General features: G+C 34.1%; 1 protein-coding gene across 12 annotated transcripts in view; it reads right to left on the reverse strand.

Moving 5' to 3' along the window:
- Window positions 1–3,493, reverse strand: part of LOC112051556 (RIMS-binding protein 2) — a 52,197-nt gene extending 48,704 nt beyond the window's left edge. For 6 of the 12 annotated variants that reach the window (XM_052882818.1, XM_052882815.1, XM_052882817.1 and 3 more), the window contains exon 1: window positions 1,237–3,492. In XM_052882818.1, the coding sequence (XP_052738778.1) occupies window positions 1,237–1,563 (327 nt within the window). In that variant the 5' untranslated portion in view covers window positions 1,564–3,492. Of the gene's footprint in view, window positions 1–1,236 lie in introns of all 12 variants that reach the window. The other 6 variants (XM_024090247.2, XM_052882819.1, XM_052882814.1 and 3 more) reach the window with 4 other exon arrangements.
- Between the last annotated feature and the right edge of the window lie 9,410 nt (window positions 3,494–12,903).

Consider the following 12,903-nt stretch of genomic DNA (forward strand, 5'->3'; position numbering starts at 1 on the left):
TCTGTATTTAATTTTCAATTTATAAACTCTACACGTAAATGAGGAAAAGGGAAATGTTTAAAATTATTAAAAAAATATATTAGGTATATGATGTAACAAAAACTTTATAGTTTTCGCAATTTTTCCTTTTTAAGTGCTATAAATTGCATACTACCAAATTTCAAGATTCTGAATTCACGTGAAGTAACCTGTTGGTTTTGATTTCCTTGCGAGTCGCGAATTTCAACATATGTGGCCGTTTCTTTGTATTGCGTTTACATAGAAGTTTAATTTTATTACAGCTCATAGGTATTATAGACCTGAGTATTTGATATGAATTGCAATTTAATACGCGTTCATTAGGGAAAGGGAAAATTATTGGAAATATTTTATTTAAAAATGTAAGCTTTTTGTAATTTTTATTTTATCTATTTAAGACGTTGTTTTACACCAAATTTCAGGATTCTGACTTTACGAGAAGTAATTTGCAGCATTAACGGCTGTATCTTTTGATAGTGTTGGCTTAAAAGTTTAATTTTTTCACAACTCTAAGGGACAGCAAAACTGAGTATTTGATATGATATTCAGCTTGATACCTTCACGCGTTCCTGAGAAAAAGGGTCTTGACAGACAGACAGTCAAACAGACGGACAACCAATTTCAAACAAATAAATAAACAACGAAGTGATTCTATATAAGATTTCCGTTTTTTCCTTCTGAGGTTCGGAACCCTAAAAACAGAATTTCCCGAAAACGTAGTCAAGGACATTCGCTAGTAGATAATATTAAATAATGATTAAAAATCCAAACTTCCTAAATTCAGAATCTTATCTACTATCATGTACAGCCTACTCCCAATTTATAGCAGTGTTAACCAAAGCCATTGCAATGGCAATTTGTTTTCAATCGGTTGTATATTATGTATAGCCATGTGGTACGTCGGTTCTCTTTCTACAATCGCAAACAGTTCGAAAATTAAAAATTGTATGGGATTGGGATTGGGATTGTTATCGACAAGTAACGTGATCAAGTGATCGATCGTATCTGTCATTCCCATGCATTTTTTTACTTTTCGTAGCGCTCGCGATCGTTACAAGAGAATCGATTTGCCACTTGGCTATAGGCCCTGTTGCGTTATTTACGAGTAGTATTGGAACTTATATAGTTGCATTTTAATGCGAACTTTATTGTTCTAGTTATTTTATGTAAATACCTACTACTTAAGTATACCATAACAATTTCTTAGTTTTTACTCACCTCGTTGTCTGTGTTCACAATATCAAATAAATTAATAAATATTATCGTTTCGTCAATAATCTTAATGTCGTCTCCAGCGTTGTCATCTTTGCTTAACTTTTCCAAAACAAGTAACTCAACGTCGCTTAAACCTGTTTGCACATATACCGATATCCTCTGAACTTCCACATCCGCTTTCAACACTTCCGTATCCTCATTTTTAATAGGTTTGTCGATTTTTTTAAACAGTTTATATATAAAATCTTTAAATCTGTGTAAATATCTGCAGATCACCGAACAAAGATTTTTTATGGAAAAACAATCAGGTAGACAGACTAGAAGTTTCATTTTTGAATAAATTCTCCGTCGTATGTGCGGACGATAGGTTAATCAACGAGTAGATTCGACTTCGAGTAGGTTGATATGATTTATTTCGTTATCATCCACAATATAACGGTCTGTAAATAAATATAATATTAGTATCAAGTATACGTATCTATAATACTAGCGGACGAACGCGAATTCGTCCGCGTAAAAATGGGTGTAAACTTTCTTTCCCTATGTAACCCCATAATGTTTTATATGTCACACATTAGTCTGTTAACCCTTTTACAAAAACATAACTTAAAACCTTTATTCCGTTTCCGGTCTTTAACGCGTAAACACCACTGTGATTTAATCCGAAGCAAAACGCCAATTTTAAAATATTTCAGAGTGCACTCTGATACTAATAACAAAATTACAGCTCCGTAAGACGTACAACGAATAACTTTCAGATATTTATCAAGATCTACCTAGAAAAGTGAAGCAGAGAAATGTTAACAACATAAATTGAGGTTAGAATATTACTCGTCATTTATCCCGAACGTCAATTTGAATTTGAAGTTTAACTTTGCTTTAACCGGAGCCGGACACGTCAGTTTGTTACGTTGGTATCAACGCCAGTGTTGTCAGCACAAAAATTTTCTTTTACCTGTTCTTACGTTCCTTTTCACGAAACGAATTTTTATGAGCAATACGGAAGGGCAATTTCAAATGCTGTTCAATAAAATGAAATCAGAAATGCAAAATCAGACGGATGGTCGAGTTAAATCTCTTACGCCAAGTTTATGGATTATATGGAACAAAAACTTAATCCAGTCATTAAAGAAAATGAAAAATTTAAACAAAAAATTACCAATCTATTGAAAGAGATAGAATACTTGAAAAGAGATAAGAAAAGTAACAACATAATTATTTTTGGGTTGGAAGTGACAGAAAACGCTCTTAAATAACTCCGATGTTGACAAATCGGAGTTAATTACGAGCGTCAAGGAGAACTTTCAAGGAGATTTGAATATAATTGTAAAAGAAACAACAAAATGTGCCGCTCTTTGGGGGAAAAAACTCCAGATCAAACCGGGGTCAGTGCTGTGCTCTTTTAAACGAATAGAAAAAGTCGTTTAAAAAGAGAAGAAAATCCATGTATCAGGAAAGGACTAGGACAAAGCAACCATTTGATCAACATAAAAAGTGAAGAAGACAAAAGAAGACATTTAGCAGAAATCAGTAAAAATATTAAAGAAAGTATAAGATCGGATAGAAAAAGAAATAGAATTGAAACTATTCAAAAGTACATAACGAAAACAGGGGAAGTCAAAAAAGCCCATAAAGAATTAATCAACTCAAAGGACTGTATTGTAAAAATGAAAAGAGGATGTGGAAATGGAATTGTCACTAAACGGATATTTTAGGGATTGCAACGTCTTACTCTAAAAAATTACATAGTCAGTATTAAGAGTTTAAATTTAGTAAAAGTTATTATAGCTAAATTCACTAATAATAAAGATTTATAAAAGTGTAACTAGAAAGTATATATTACTGTCCTAAATATGAAATTACTATTATTACTACTCATTTGAACTATTTGGATTAATCAATATTTTTATGAGTGTAGGTATTTCATAAATTAAAGAAAATGGTAACCCAAATCAAATAATCTTTATTTAACTCTTTATTTTTTCTTTCTACTGCCCGTTCACAACCTACTAACTGCTGAAAAAGAGATTGAAAAAGAAGGATAAGAAAACTGCGCAGTTGTACCTATAATACATGAGACAATAATCGTCTTTATCACTAATTAAACAAATATAATACGTTACATTAGATATTACAAAATTACAGATCACAATTAGCATAAAGACAATATAAACTAATAAAGAATAAAATACTTAGCTCATAAAACAGCCTCAGCAACGACAGGGTTGACGCCATCACAAAAATCAATAATTTCTACAACTGCGCTCAAACATCCTTTTTTTTAATTGAGCAATCACCCGTCTTTGGCTCTATGGCTCTAGCAGTGTTTTTCAATCTTGTATATTGACAACTATTGTTTCGATTTTCTACTTAAACATAGTAATGTAAGGTTTGTATTCCAAGTTTTGCTTTATATAATACAGGAAGAATTATCGAATCAGAATATTTAAGAATAACCAACACCAAATAATAAATGTAAGTAAATGACTAACTATGTTCCACGACAAATGATGTTTGTATTTCAATACAAATACAACATTGCTTTTTTCGAATCATTAATATTCCTTAGATAATATTTCACAAAGAATATTCAAATCAAAACAGGTTTAAATAAGGAATACAATAAATAATAAAATGTATACTGTATGTATGACGACATGTGTGACATTACACGTGACGTCATAGTTGGACACCTAACCCAGTATTATCTATGACCTAACCTTAGAAATTTGTCATGAAACATAACTGTAGAAAATATTCATATAATCAACGACATTATAATGTATTGTTACTAGCTATGTCTTTGAATGTCAACAAGCAACTGTTGAACGATTAGGCCCAAAACAGCATTGGGAATATTATTTGTGCGCCGTTTTTATGAACCGTACTGCGTACATGCAGTCTATGTATTTATGTCGTTGATTATAATGTGAATAGTTTTGTGGGTACGTTAATTTTTTTAAATCGGTTGTATCAAAAACGTGAATAAAAAATTATCATTTAACCTTTCTTAGATAGTACAAAAATAATAGTACAAGTTTTACACAACAATAAAACTTGTATTATTGGAGCAGAACTGATGCACTGCATCCAGGAGATGACGTCATACTTCCCTTTATGTTTTCCTCCAATCAGAGCAATCTGTCCTGCTGTCCGCCAATCAGGTGCATTTCCTTGTGTTCTGATCTTTTGCGTGGTTACCGGTTGGTAGAGCTGTTTGCGTTTCACTTCATAGATGTCTCTCACCGGGAGGCCTTAATGGGATGCAGTCTCAGACCAATTATTGCATAGGACCTGCCTCGCTAGACGTTACTTTTCTGTCAAAGTATATGATCAACGATCTAATGCTATTATAAAAATGACTCTATAGAATCGATGTTAAATAGTTGTAATCGTGTTCGTCGGTTAAAGTAAAAATACCTTTTTGTGTAGGTAATTGAATTGTGTAAAAAACGAGCAAAAACTTCTAGGTATAAGATATATACAAAATCAAAGCACGTTTTCCTCACAAAATGACAGACAATTTTGTTTGTGACTATGAGTGCGATACAGTTCCTTCTATAATTGGTCTGAGGATGCAGTGCATCATTTCTGCTCCAATAATACAAGTTTTATTGTTGTGTAAAACTTGTACTATTATTCGGCAGTCAATCATGCACTGCATCCGGGAGAGACGTGTTTATTAACTCCTGGTGACCACGAAATGACGCTATGTGAATAGACAAATAAAAGATTATTATATAGGCAAATGAAACAATTAGTAACTGATCTTAAATTAAAATTTCAAACGTTTATTTGATTTTTACAAAATTAAAAGTAATAATAACAATATTTAATTTAAATGCAGGATTAATCACTAATTCTTTTAAATCAAACAGACTCAAAGTTTGCTATTAAATTGGTAGACTGATCAGAATTTGAACGTCCAATAATTTGCTTACAATAAAATTTTGCAAAGGTATTCTCCCTACGCCAATTACCTCGAGAGAGAATATCTTCAATAGGTAGGTTCTCAAACCAACTCAAAGACGCTACAGCTGAGCGCACGCTTCCAGGTAAAGCCTGTATGTTTGCATCGTTTAACACAGTTTTGCACAGATATTACCCAATTACCAATAACTGTTTTAGATGCTACGCCAGGTTCACCTTTTATTGTAATAAACAATGCATCGTTATACTGAGCTACCTGTCCTTACTCAACAGGTTTTTAGTCCAATATAATAGGGCAAACATTTTGATTAATATGTTGCAAAAGTTTCCAACTTGATTGCCTATAGGTTGTAGTATCGGTTTTTGATCCGAACTCTGGATAAAAAATTATGTGATCGCCGCCGTCAACATAGTGACTTGCTGAAATTTTTAAAAGCGTAAGATCATGAACACGCCTACTCGATGCTAGTAAGATGCAGGCTAGTCTACGTGATAGTTCAAACGTGCGTATAGGTATATTAAGATAAAGAGGTAAAGTTTCTTTGGATCTACAGAACCGATTTTGAAAATTCTTTCACCACTAGAAAACGTTCGTAATTTGTGAGCGTCAAAAGCTATATTTATCCCCATATTATACGGGAACTATACGGGTGAAGGTAACAAATAGTAAATAAGTAACTGCTAGGTACTAGGTAACTATTATTTTTTCTCTTGAGCTGTACCTTACCTATACGACTGTTACTCGAACTTGGTATATTAATGTAGGATGCAGAAATAACAAGGCAACAAGATAAAATATTTAATTTATTTATTTACAAAAATACAAAGATTTATAAAAAATACTCAAGAAATATTCATAAAAGTATCCATTTAAATTTTTAAAACAAATTGTCCAACTGGCTGGTTGAAGCTACCTTTTCTAGGACAACACAGAAAAATCTATAAGTATTTTTAAACGTGTTAACAATTTTAGCTAAACAAAAAAAAACCACGCCAATAATTTTCTTTATCTTTAATATGTTGTTGAAAAGGAAAACGAGGTTTTTCCAACTTATTCCCATGTCCTATCCTGAGCTAGACTTGAGCGTGATCTATAATATATCGTCACCTGTCGTTACCGCTTGTATGGGCCGATTATGAGCTTTTAGACCAGGCACTGTAAAGTACTGAGTGTACCTCGGAATATGTACACTCAATACCTCACAGGGCCTGGTCTATTTATTGACCTGCCACGTGTTCATCGCTGATACTCACGTTGAATGTGGCTACGTTTACTTGAAGTATAAAAGTATACAATACAATACATATTACATATACTAGAACACTAGTAATAGTAGTTAATGGATCACCCTAGTAGTTAATGGATCACCCTGGATTTTTGAAAACTATTCAAATTGGTTGAATAGTTTTCAAATGGTAGATACCATTTGCGTTTCATCCATTAATTACGGGACACACTGTATATGCAGATCTTTCATTGCGGAAGTTTCTAATAATTTCTTATGAATCAAGTATACAAATCTATTAATGGTATTGATAACTAGCTAAGGATAGAACGCTAAGCAATTTATTTGTTTCCTATTTTCCCCGAAAAACCGATGAATCACCACCCATATCCAACAAAACGTCCTCTCAAAAGTTTGACTCCGAAACCGGAACACCCTTATGATCAACTTAAAATACGTTGCAATATTGCCAATAGTATTGCCAATAATAGAATTTTTAATATTTTAAAGAGCTTTAGGTTCTAGTAATTCGAGAACAAAAAAATATATTTAGCTTGTAATTTGGTTAAGTGTCGGGGTCTTCAATAATAATAATCAATAACACTGATAGATTTGCTTATGTCTCAGTAAGCACCAGCGGTGAAGAGTCCATATAAGTCAATTCCCGTCGGGTTACCGTTTAAAAATTCATACATACATATTAATCATTATTGTAATGAATTATATATATGTATGAATATGATAAACCGAAGTTTGTATCAAGCGGTACGTTTTTTTTTTTGGGACGACTTACCTTCGTCAAAAGTCCATCCTTCGCCACTGGTAAGCACTAAATATGTTAGACAGTAAAAGCTATTTTTCTGCTGGGTTTACCCTCTGTAAATGTGTCGCGATACAGAAATCATGAATATGGAATTAAAGGGGTTACGTTCTTAGGCAATAATGCAAAAAACAGGAATTGGGTATTTTAATTCGCGCGTAGTGATAACACGAATAAAGGAAGCGCGAATAAGGAGCTTCATTGTTTCTTATTACTATAGAATAACAACATAGGTAATAATAATATAATATACGTTATAATAACCATAATAACCTACCTACGAGTACAAGTGGTAACAAAATAACATAAGTATCTTAACTAAACCACCCTGAATTCCATAAATATTTTAAAAATCTATATACAATAATTATGTATATACAGGATGTTTCCGGAAAGATCAAACTATAATAGGAAATAGCGAAAACTACTCAAAGAAGTCTCCACGCAAATTTAAAAAAGAAAATTACATCAAACATTACATCTAATTGAATGTTATAAACATTAAAGCTTGTATGACATGTTCAAATAATAATTAAATTAAATATTTAATAACAATACCTATTTATGTAGACAATTTGAAATTACATAAATTATTACATTTCAATTAAACTAAAATAGTTGAGTTGCGGTATTTAAAATGTTGCGATTATGAATAGTGATCGGTGTGCCTTGTGGGAGATTTCAATATTTTCATACTGTTACTATCACGTTGACGTAAATGCAAATTAATATGGAATTGAAACAGTTGTGCAGTAGTCCCACTAGATGGCGATGTTTCAATTCCTTGGAAATTCGCGTTTACGTTACGTGACAGTAACAGTATCAAACTGCCACTAGGCCCTCGGATTGACGGAGTCATATATCTACCTAAAACCGCCAATCCGCTTTAGAGCAGTGTGGTGGGTCTAAGCTAATATTATTCTCTCCCTCCTTCTAAAAGGAAGGAGCTTAGGCCCTATAATCATCATCATCTGCCGATGGAGGTCCAGCTTCTTGTAAGGGGTTCCGGTCCTGCATGCATGCTTCTCCCTGTTACTGACTTGATGCCATCTGTGGGCATGGTGTGACCGCACCGGATAGCATAGCATTGATCAACCACACGGTGGGGGTCGACCAATACTACGGTTTCCTATGAGGGGTCGCCCTTCCGCTTGGGGACCCAACATCCATCGGCTTTTCGAAGTTTGTGCCCCCGCCCATTGCGACTTCGTTGAGCTAAGAGATCCTCCGAGCGTGTATATATGTATAAAGCCCATAGTTAGCCTGTAATGGGCCGTTAAAATAGGCTGATGTCAATTATTATGACTTTCATCATATAGGTACCTACTTAGCAGCGGCGAAAAGTTCATGCAAGCCGATTCCCGCCGGCTTACCTTTCATCCATGCATATTCATTGTACTGTAGCTAGATGTATGAGAAACCGGAGTTTATATTTTCTTTGGGACGGCTTACCTTCACCTAAATTCCATCCTTCGCCACTGCTACTTAGTAAGATTCTTCTTCCAAATCCCCATTGTACTTAAATGTGTATCTATTAATATATAGCTTCGCTACCGCCTATGTAGGTATATGTATTGCAGACCATATGCGTGCCAAATATCTTCCCAAGGCTGCCAAATTGCCTGCGGGTCTAATACACACGTAAAACAGTTAAATTCTCCATTCATGGAAATTTCAAGACGCATCGAGTTGTTCCTTTATAATATAATGTATATAACGTGAATTATGTATGCATTTTAAAAAGTTATACAATGATTTCGATTTAAGGAAACTATATCATCCTTAATTAATAACAAATCGTGGCGTGCTCTCGATAAAAATAATAATTAGTCTAAGCGTTGTGGTCACGCAATATATAAAATCATATATTTTTCTAAATTCATGCAAAAATATGGCGCATTTACTTTTTTATTTATTTATTACCAGGTTATTTTGCAATTAGCTTAGAAGTCTACAGCTTTAACGAAAGATCAGAAATCTTCAGGATATTACTTATCTGGAATTGAAGATTTTATTAGTGTTGAGTGAATAACTAGTCTATAATGCAATACGACTGCCGATGCAGATTCAATCTAGGCATTCGATTGCATCTGAGAAGCATTGGATCGTATCTCAGAGGAACGAAATGAATAGAGGGAACCATTAAATATTTACGCAAGTCAAAATATAAACAAACATTACAAACTAAACTAAAACCAATAATTATGTATGTTACATTGGGGAGAAATTTATTGTTTAGGGCATACTGCTTATGCAAAGTTTTGGAGTCGTTTGCGATCCTCGAAAAACGAGATCCTCACCATACTGTTAAGACTGCTCAATTCTTAAACATTGGCGCTCAGTGCACCAGGAGCCGAATAAAAAGTAATGTAGGTAATGTACCTCGCTACTTATAATTTCAGAATTTTTATATTTTTGTATTATTATTAATATTACTTTTGTATATTTTATATTGGGTAAATACCTTTAAGTAAAAATTATTATTATTATTATTATTTGTAAAGTAAGTACAAGTAAGAATGTCTTTTAAACATAGCCAATATGCCACTTAAATGTGAGTGGAGTGGGTTTGATTAGAATTCTACGGAGATCGAACCTAGAATAGCCAATTAAGCTATTTGGGATGTGTTTTATCTATGAAGTTTTAATGATCATGACTAGGTTTAACGTACCTATTCTAAAGGCAAAAAGAGAGCAACTTCCCAACTTTCCCATTTACAGAGAAAGAAGAAATGCCAGGACTCATGGAGGCACGAAAAATTACGTCTTATCGGTACGTCTTTAACGGTATAGGGTTTTATATAACTTCTGCTGCAACCAGACCATACTTGAGCCGGCTTAGAAATATAAAATTGGGAAAGCATCTCAGATAAACAGCAATTTCCAGTTTATATCTCCCTCTATCTAAATTAATTCTTCCGAGATTTGTGTCAACCACACGTCGATAGAGGAACGAGCCGACTCGATTATGGAGACAACGCTGTGGTTTAGTGTCCGTGCTGTCCATTAAATGAACAAAAAGATGCTTTAAATTACAGCACTAAGGTTGTGATTTGCTCACTTTATTTAATTTTTGAAAAGAAATTTCCTAGGATGTGCTTCGTTCTTGTTCTTAAAGAATGTTTTAAAAAACTTGGTTTTTATACAACGTGTCCCAAAATTCAACGATAAGCGGGCGCCAAAAGATTGACCTGCTCATGAGCACTTAAGGAAAAATAATAAAAAAAATATACCTAAATTTTTTTTTTAGTTACAAAATAAATTTTAAAATTCTTTGAAAATTTACACCTTGTATGATATTTTGAACTACCGCAGCTACAATTTCTTAAATATGCTTAAGATTTTTTTTGTATCGGAACCTAAGTAGTACTACTATTCACCACAACTCTTAAAAACACCACAATGCCCGCAGTTTTTACACAAAAAAATATCAAAATATTTTTTTTCCCTCAAATTTTTAAAGATTTTTACTTTCAGTCTACTTTGACTCATGGTCTTGCAAAAAAAAGTATGAACACCGCTATGGCAAGTTATTTTCAAAGTTGACGCAACTAATCAAGATTTCAAAATAGTATAATACCCTAGGATAACTAGTCACAAAAAAAAATATGCGTACCATTTGTAAACAAGAACCAAATTTCTTAATTGTTCTTGTTGTTAGTAATAAATTTTACTATGTTCCAAAAATGTGTTTGTTATTTTAATTACACAACATTAAAGTAAATGTTCGAATTGTTTTCCACCGGCATTAATACAGGCACGACATCGCCTTAAAAACGACCGTTTTATTTTTCGCGCATATCTTCTAGCATTGATATGTGCCGCAGCCTGAGTGATTTTTTGCCGAAGCTCGTCCAATGTCGTAATCGGTTTTGCGTAGATCCTGTCTTTGAGACAACCCCAATAAAAGAAATCCAGGGGGTTTAGGTCGGGTGATCGGGGTGGCCATAGGATAGGACCAAGTCGCCCGATCCAACGCCCCGGATACTCGTGGTCTAGGTATTGTCTCACAGGACGAGCGTAGTGAGCTGGGCAACCATCATTTTGATACCACATATTTTGAAGGTCGCTTAGGGGGACGTCTTCTAGTAATTCTTGCAAATCATTTTGTAAAAAGTTCAAATAACTGTCCCCATCTAAGTTTCCTTGTAATTCAAAAGGCCCAATCACTTTTCCATTTAAAATGCCCGTCCATAAGTTGACCTTAAATTGATATTGGGATTTGTCTTCTCTCATCAGGTGCGGATTCTCATTGCTCCAGCTGTGTAGGTTGTGAAGATTTAAATAGCCATCTTTCTTGCAGGTTGTTTCATCCGACCATAGTACTTTATCCAAGAACTGAGGATCTTCCCGATGCTTTTGAAGCATCACTCGGCAAAATGCGATCCGCAGTGGATAGTCCCGTGATAGTAACGTTTGTACACGTCTGTAATGATATGGGTGTAGCCGATGACGTTTTAGTATTCGATGTGCTGAACTTTTTGGGATTCCCGTAGCTGCTTCTATGGCACGCACTGAGGTAGTTGAATCAATGTTTATTTCATTGAGAACTTCTTCATCGCATTCCGATCTAGGTCTTCCAGCGTTTCTTCTAGCTGACGGCAAACGACCCTCCGAAAACGCTTGATGCACATTCATAAATACCCGATAATCTGGATATCTTTGAGCGTTTGGGTACCTTTCTCGATACAATCTGCTAGCAGCGTTAGCATTGCACCGACATTCTCCATAAATGAGATGCATGTTAGCGTATTCCATCGGCGTGTATGGTTGCGGCATGATAACGCTAAACAGTCCAAAATACACCAAAAGTCCAATTCACAAAACACAGGCACAGTCCAAAATAATGCCAGGTCAGTTCAGTTTGCAGATCACTTAAGTCCAGTCCAAAATGCAAAGCCAAAAGTCGTTAGTACGAGAGCCACGTCAATTGAATACGGAAAGTTGCGCAGTAAACAAAGGAGCAGAGCGTACTGACTTGCTGGGAACAGGATTTTCTTTACCTGCATCATTGTCATTCAACAAAGAACATCTGTCTATCCCTCTCTAACGTATACTTATCGCTATCTTTCTCTCTCTCTCTCTCTCTTATTTTTAAATGTTATCGTTCGTTCCATTAAAATTCTAGGAAATTGCAACGTATGACTCACATCATTTTGTGCATAAAGTAAAAGTGATTTCTAGGAGCAAAAACATTTTAGAAATTTAGTTCTTGTTTACAAATGGTACGCATATTTTTTTTTTGCGACTAGTTATCTTAGGGTATTATACTATTTTGAAATCTTGATTAGTTGCGTCAACTTTGAAAATAACTTGCCATAGCGGTGTTCATACTTTTTTTTGCAAGACCATGAGTCAAAGTAGACTGAAAGTAAAAATCTTTATAAATTTGAGGGAAAAAAAATATTTTGATTTTTTTTTGTGTAAAAACTGCGGGCATTGTGGTGTTTTTAAGAGTTGTGGTGAATAGTAGTACTACTTAGGTATCCGATACAAAAAAAATCTTAAGCATATTTAAGAAATTGTAGCCGTGGTAGTTCAAAATATCATACAAGGTGTAAATTTTCAAAGAATTTTAAAATTTATTTTGTAACTAAAAAAAAATTTAGGTATATTTTTTTTATTATTTTTCCTTAAGTGCTCATGAGCAGGTCAATCTTTTGGCGCCCGCTTATCGTTGAATTTTGGGACACG

This window comes from Bicyclus anynana, chromosome 8, assembly GCF_947172395.1.
Source record: "Bicyclus anynana chromosome 8, ilBicAnyn1.1, whole genome shotgun sequence".
NCBI classification, from domain to species: Eukaryota; Metazoa; Arthropoda; class Insecta; order Lepidoptera; family Nymphalidae; genus Bicyclus; species Bicyclus anynana.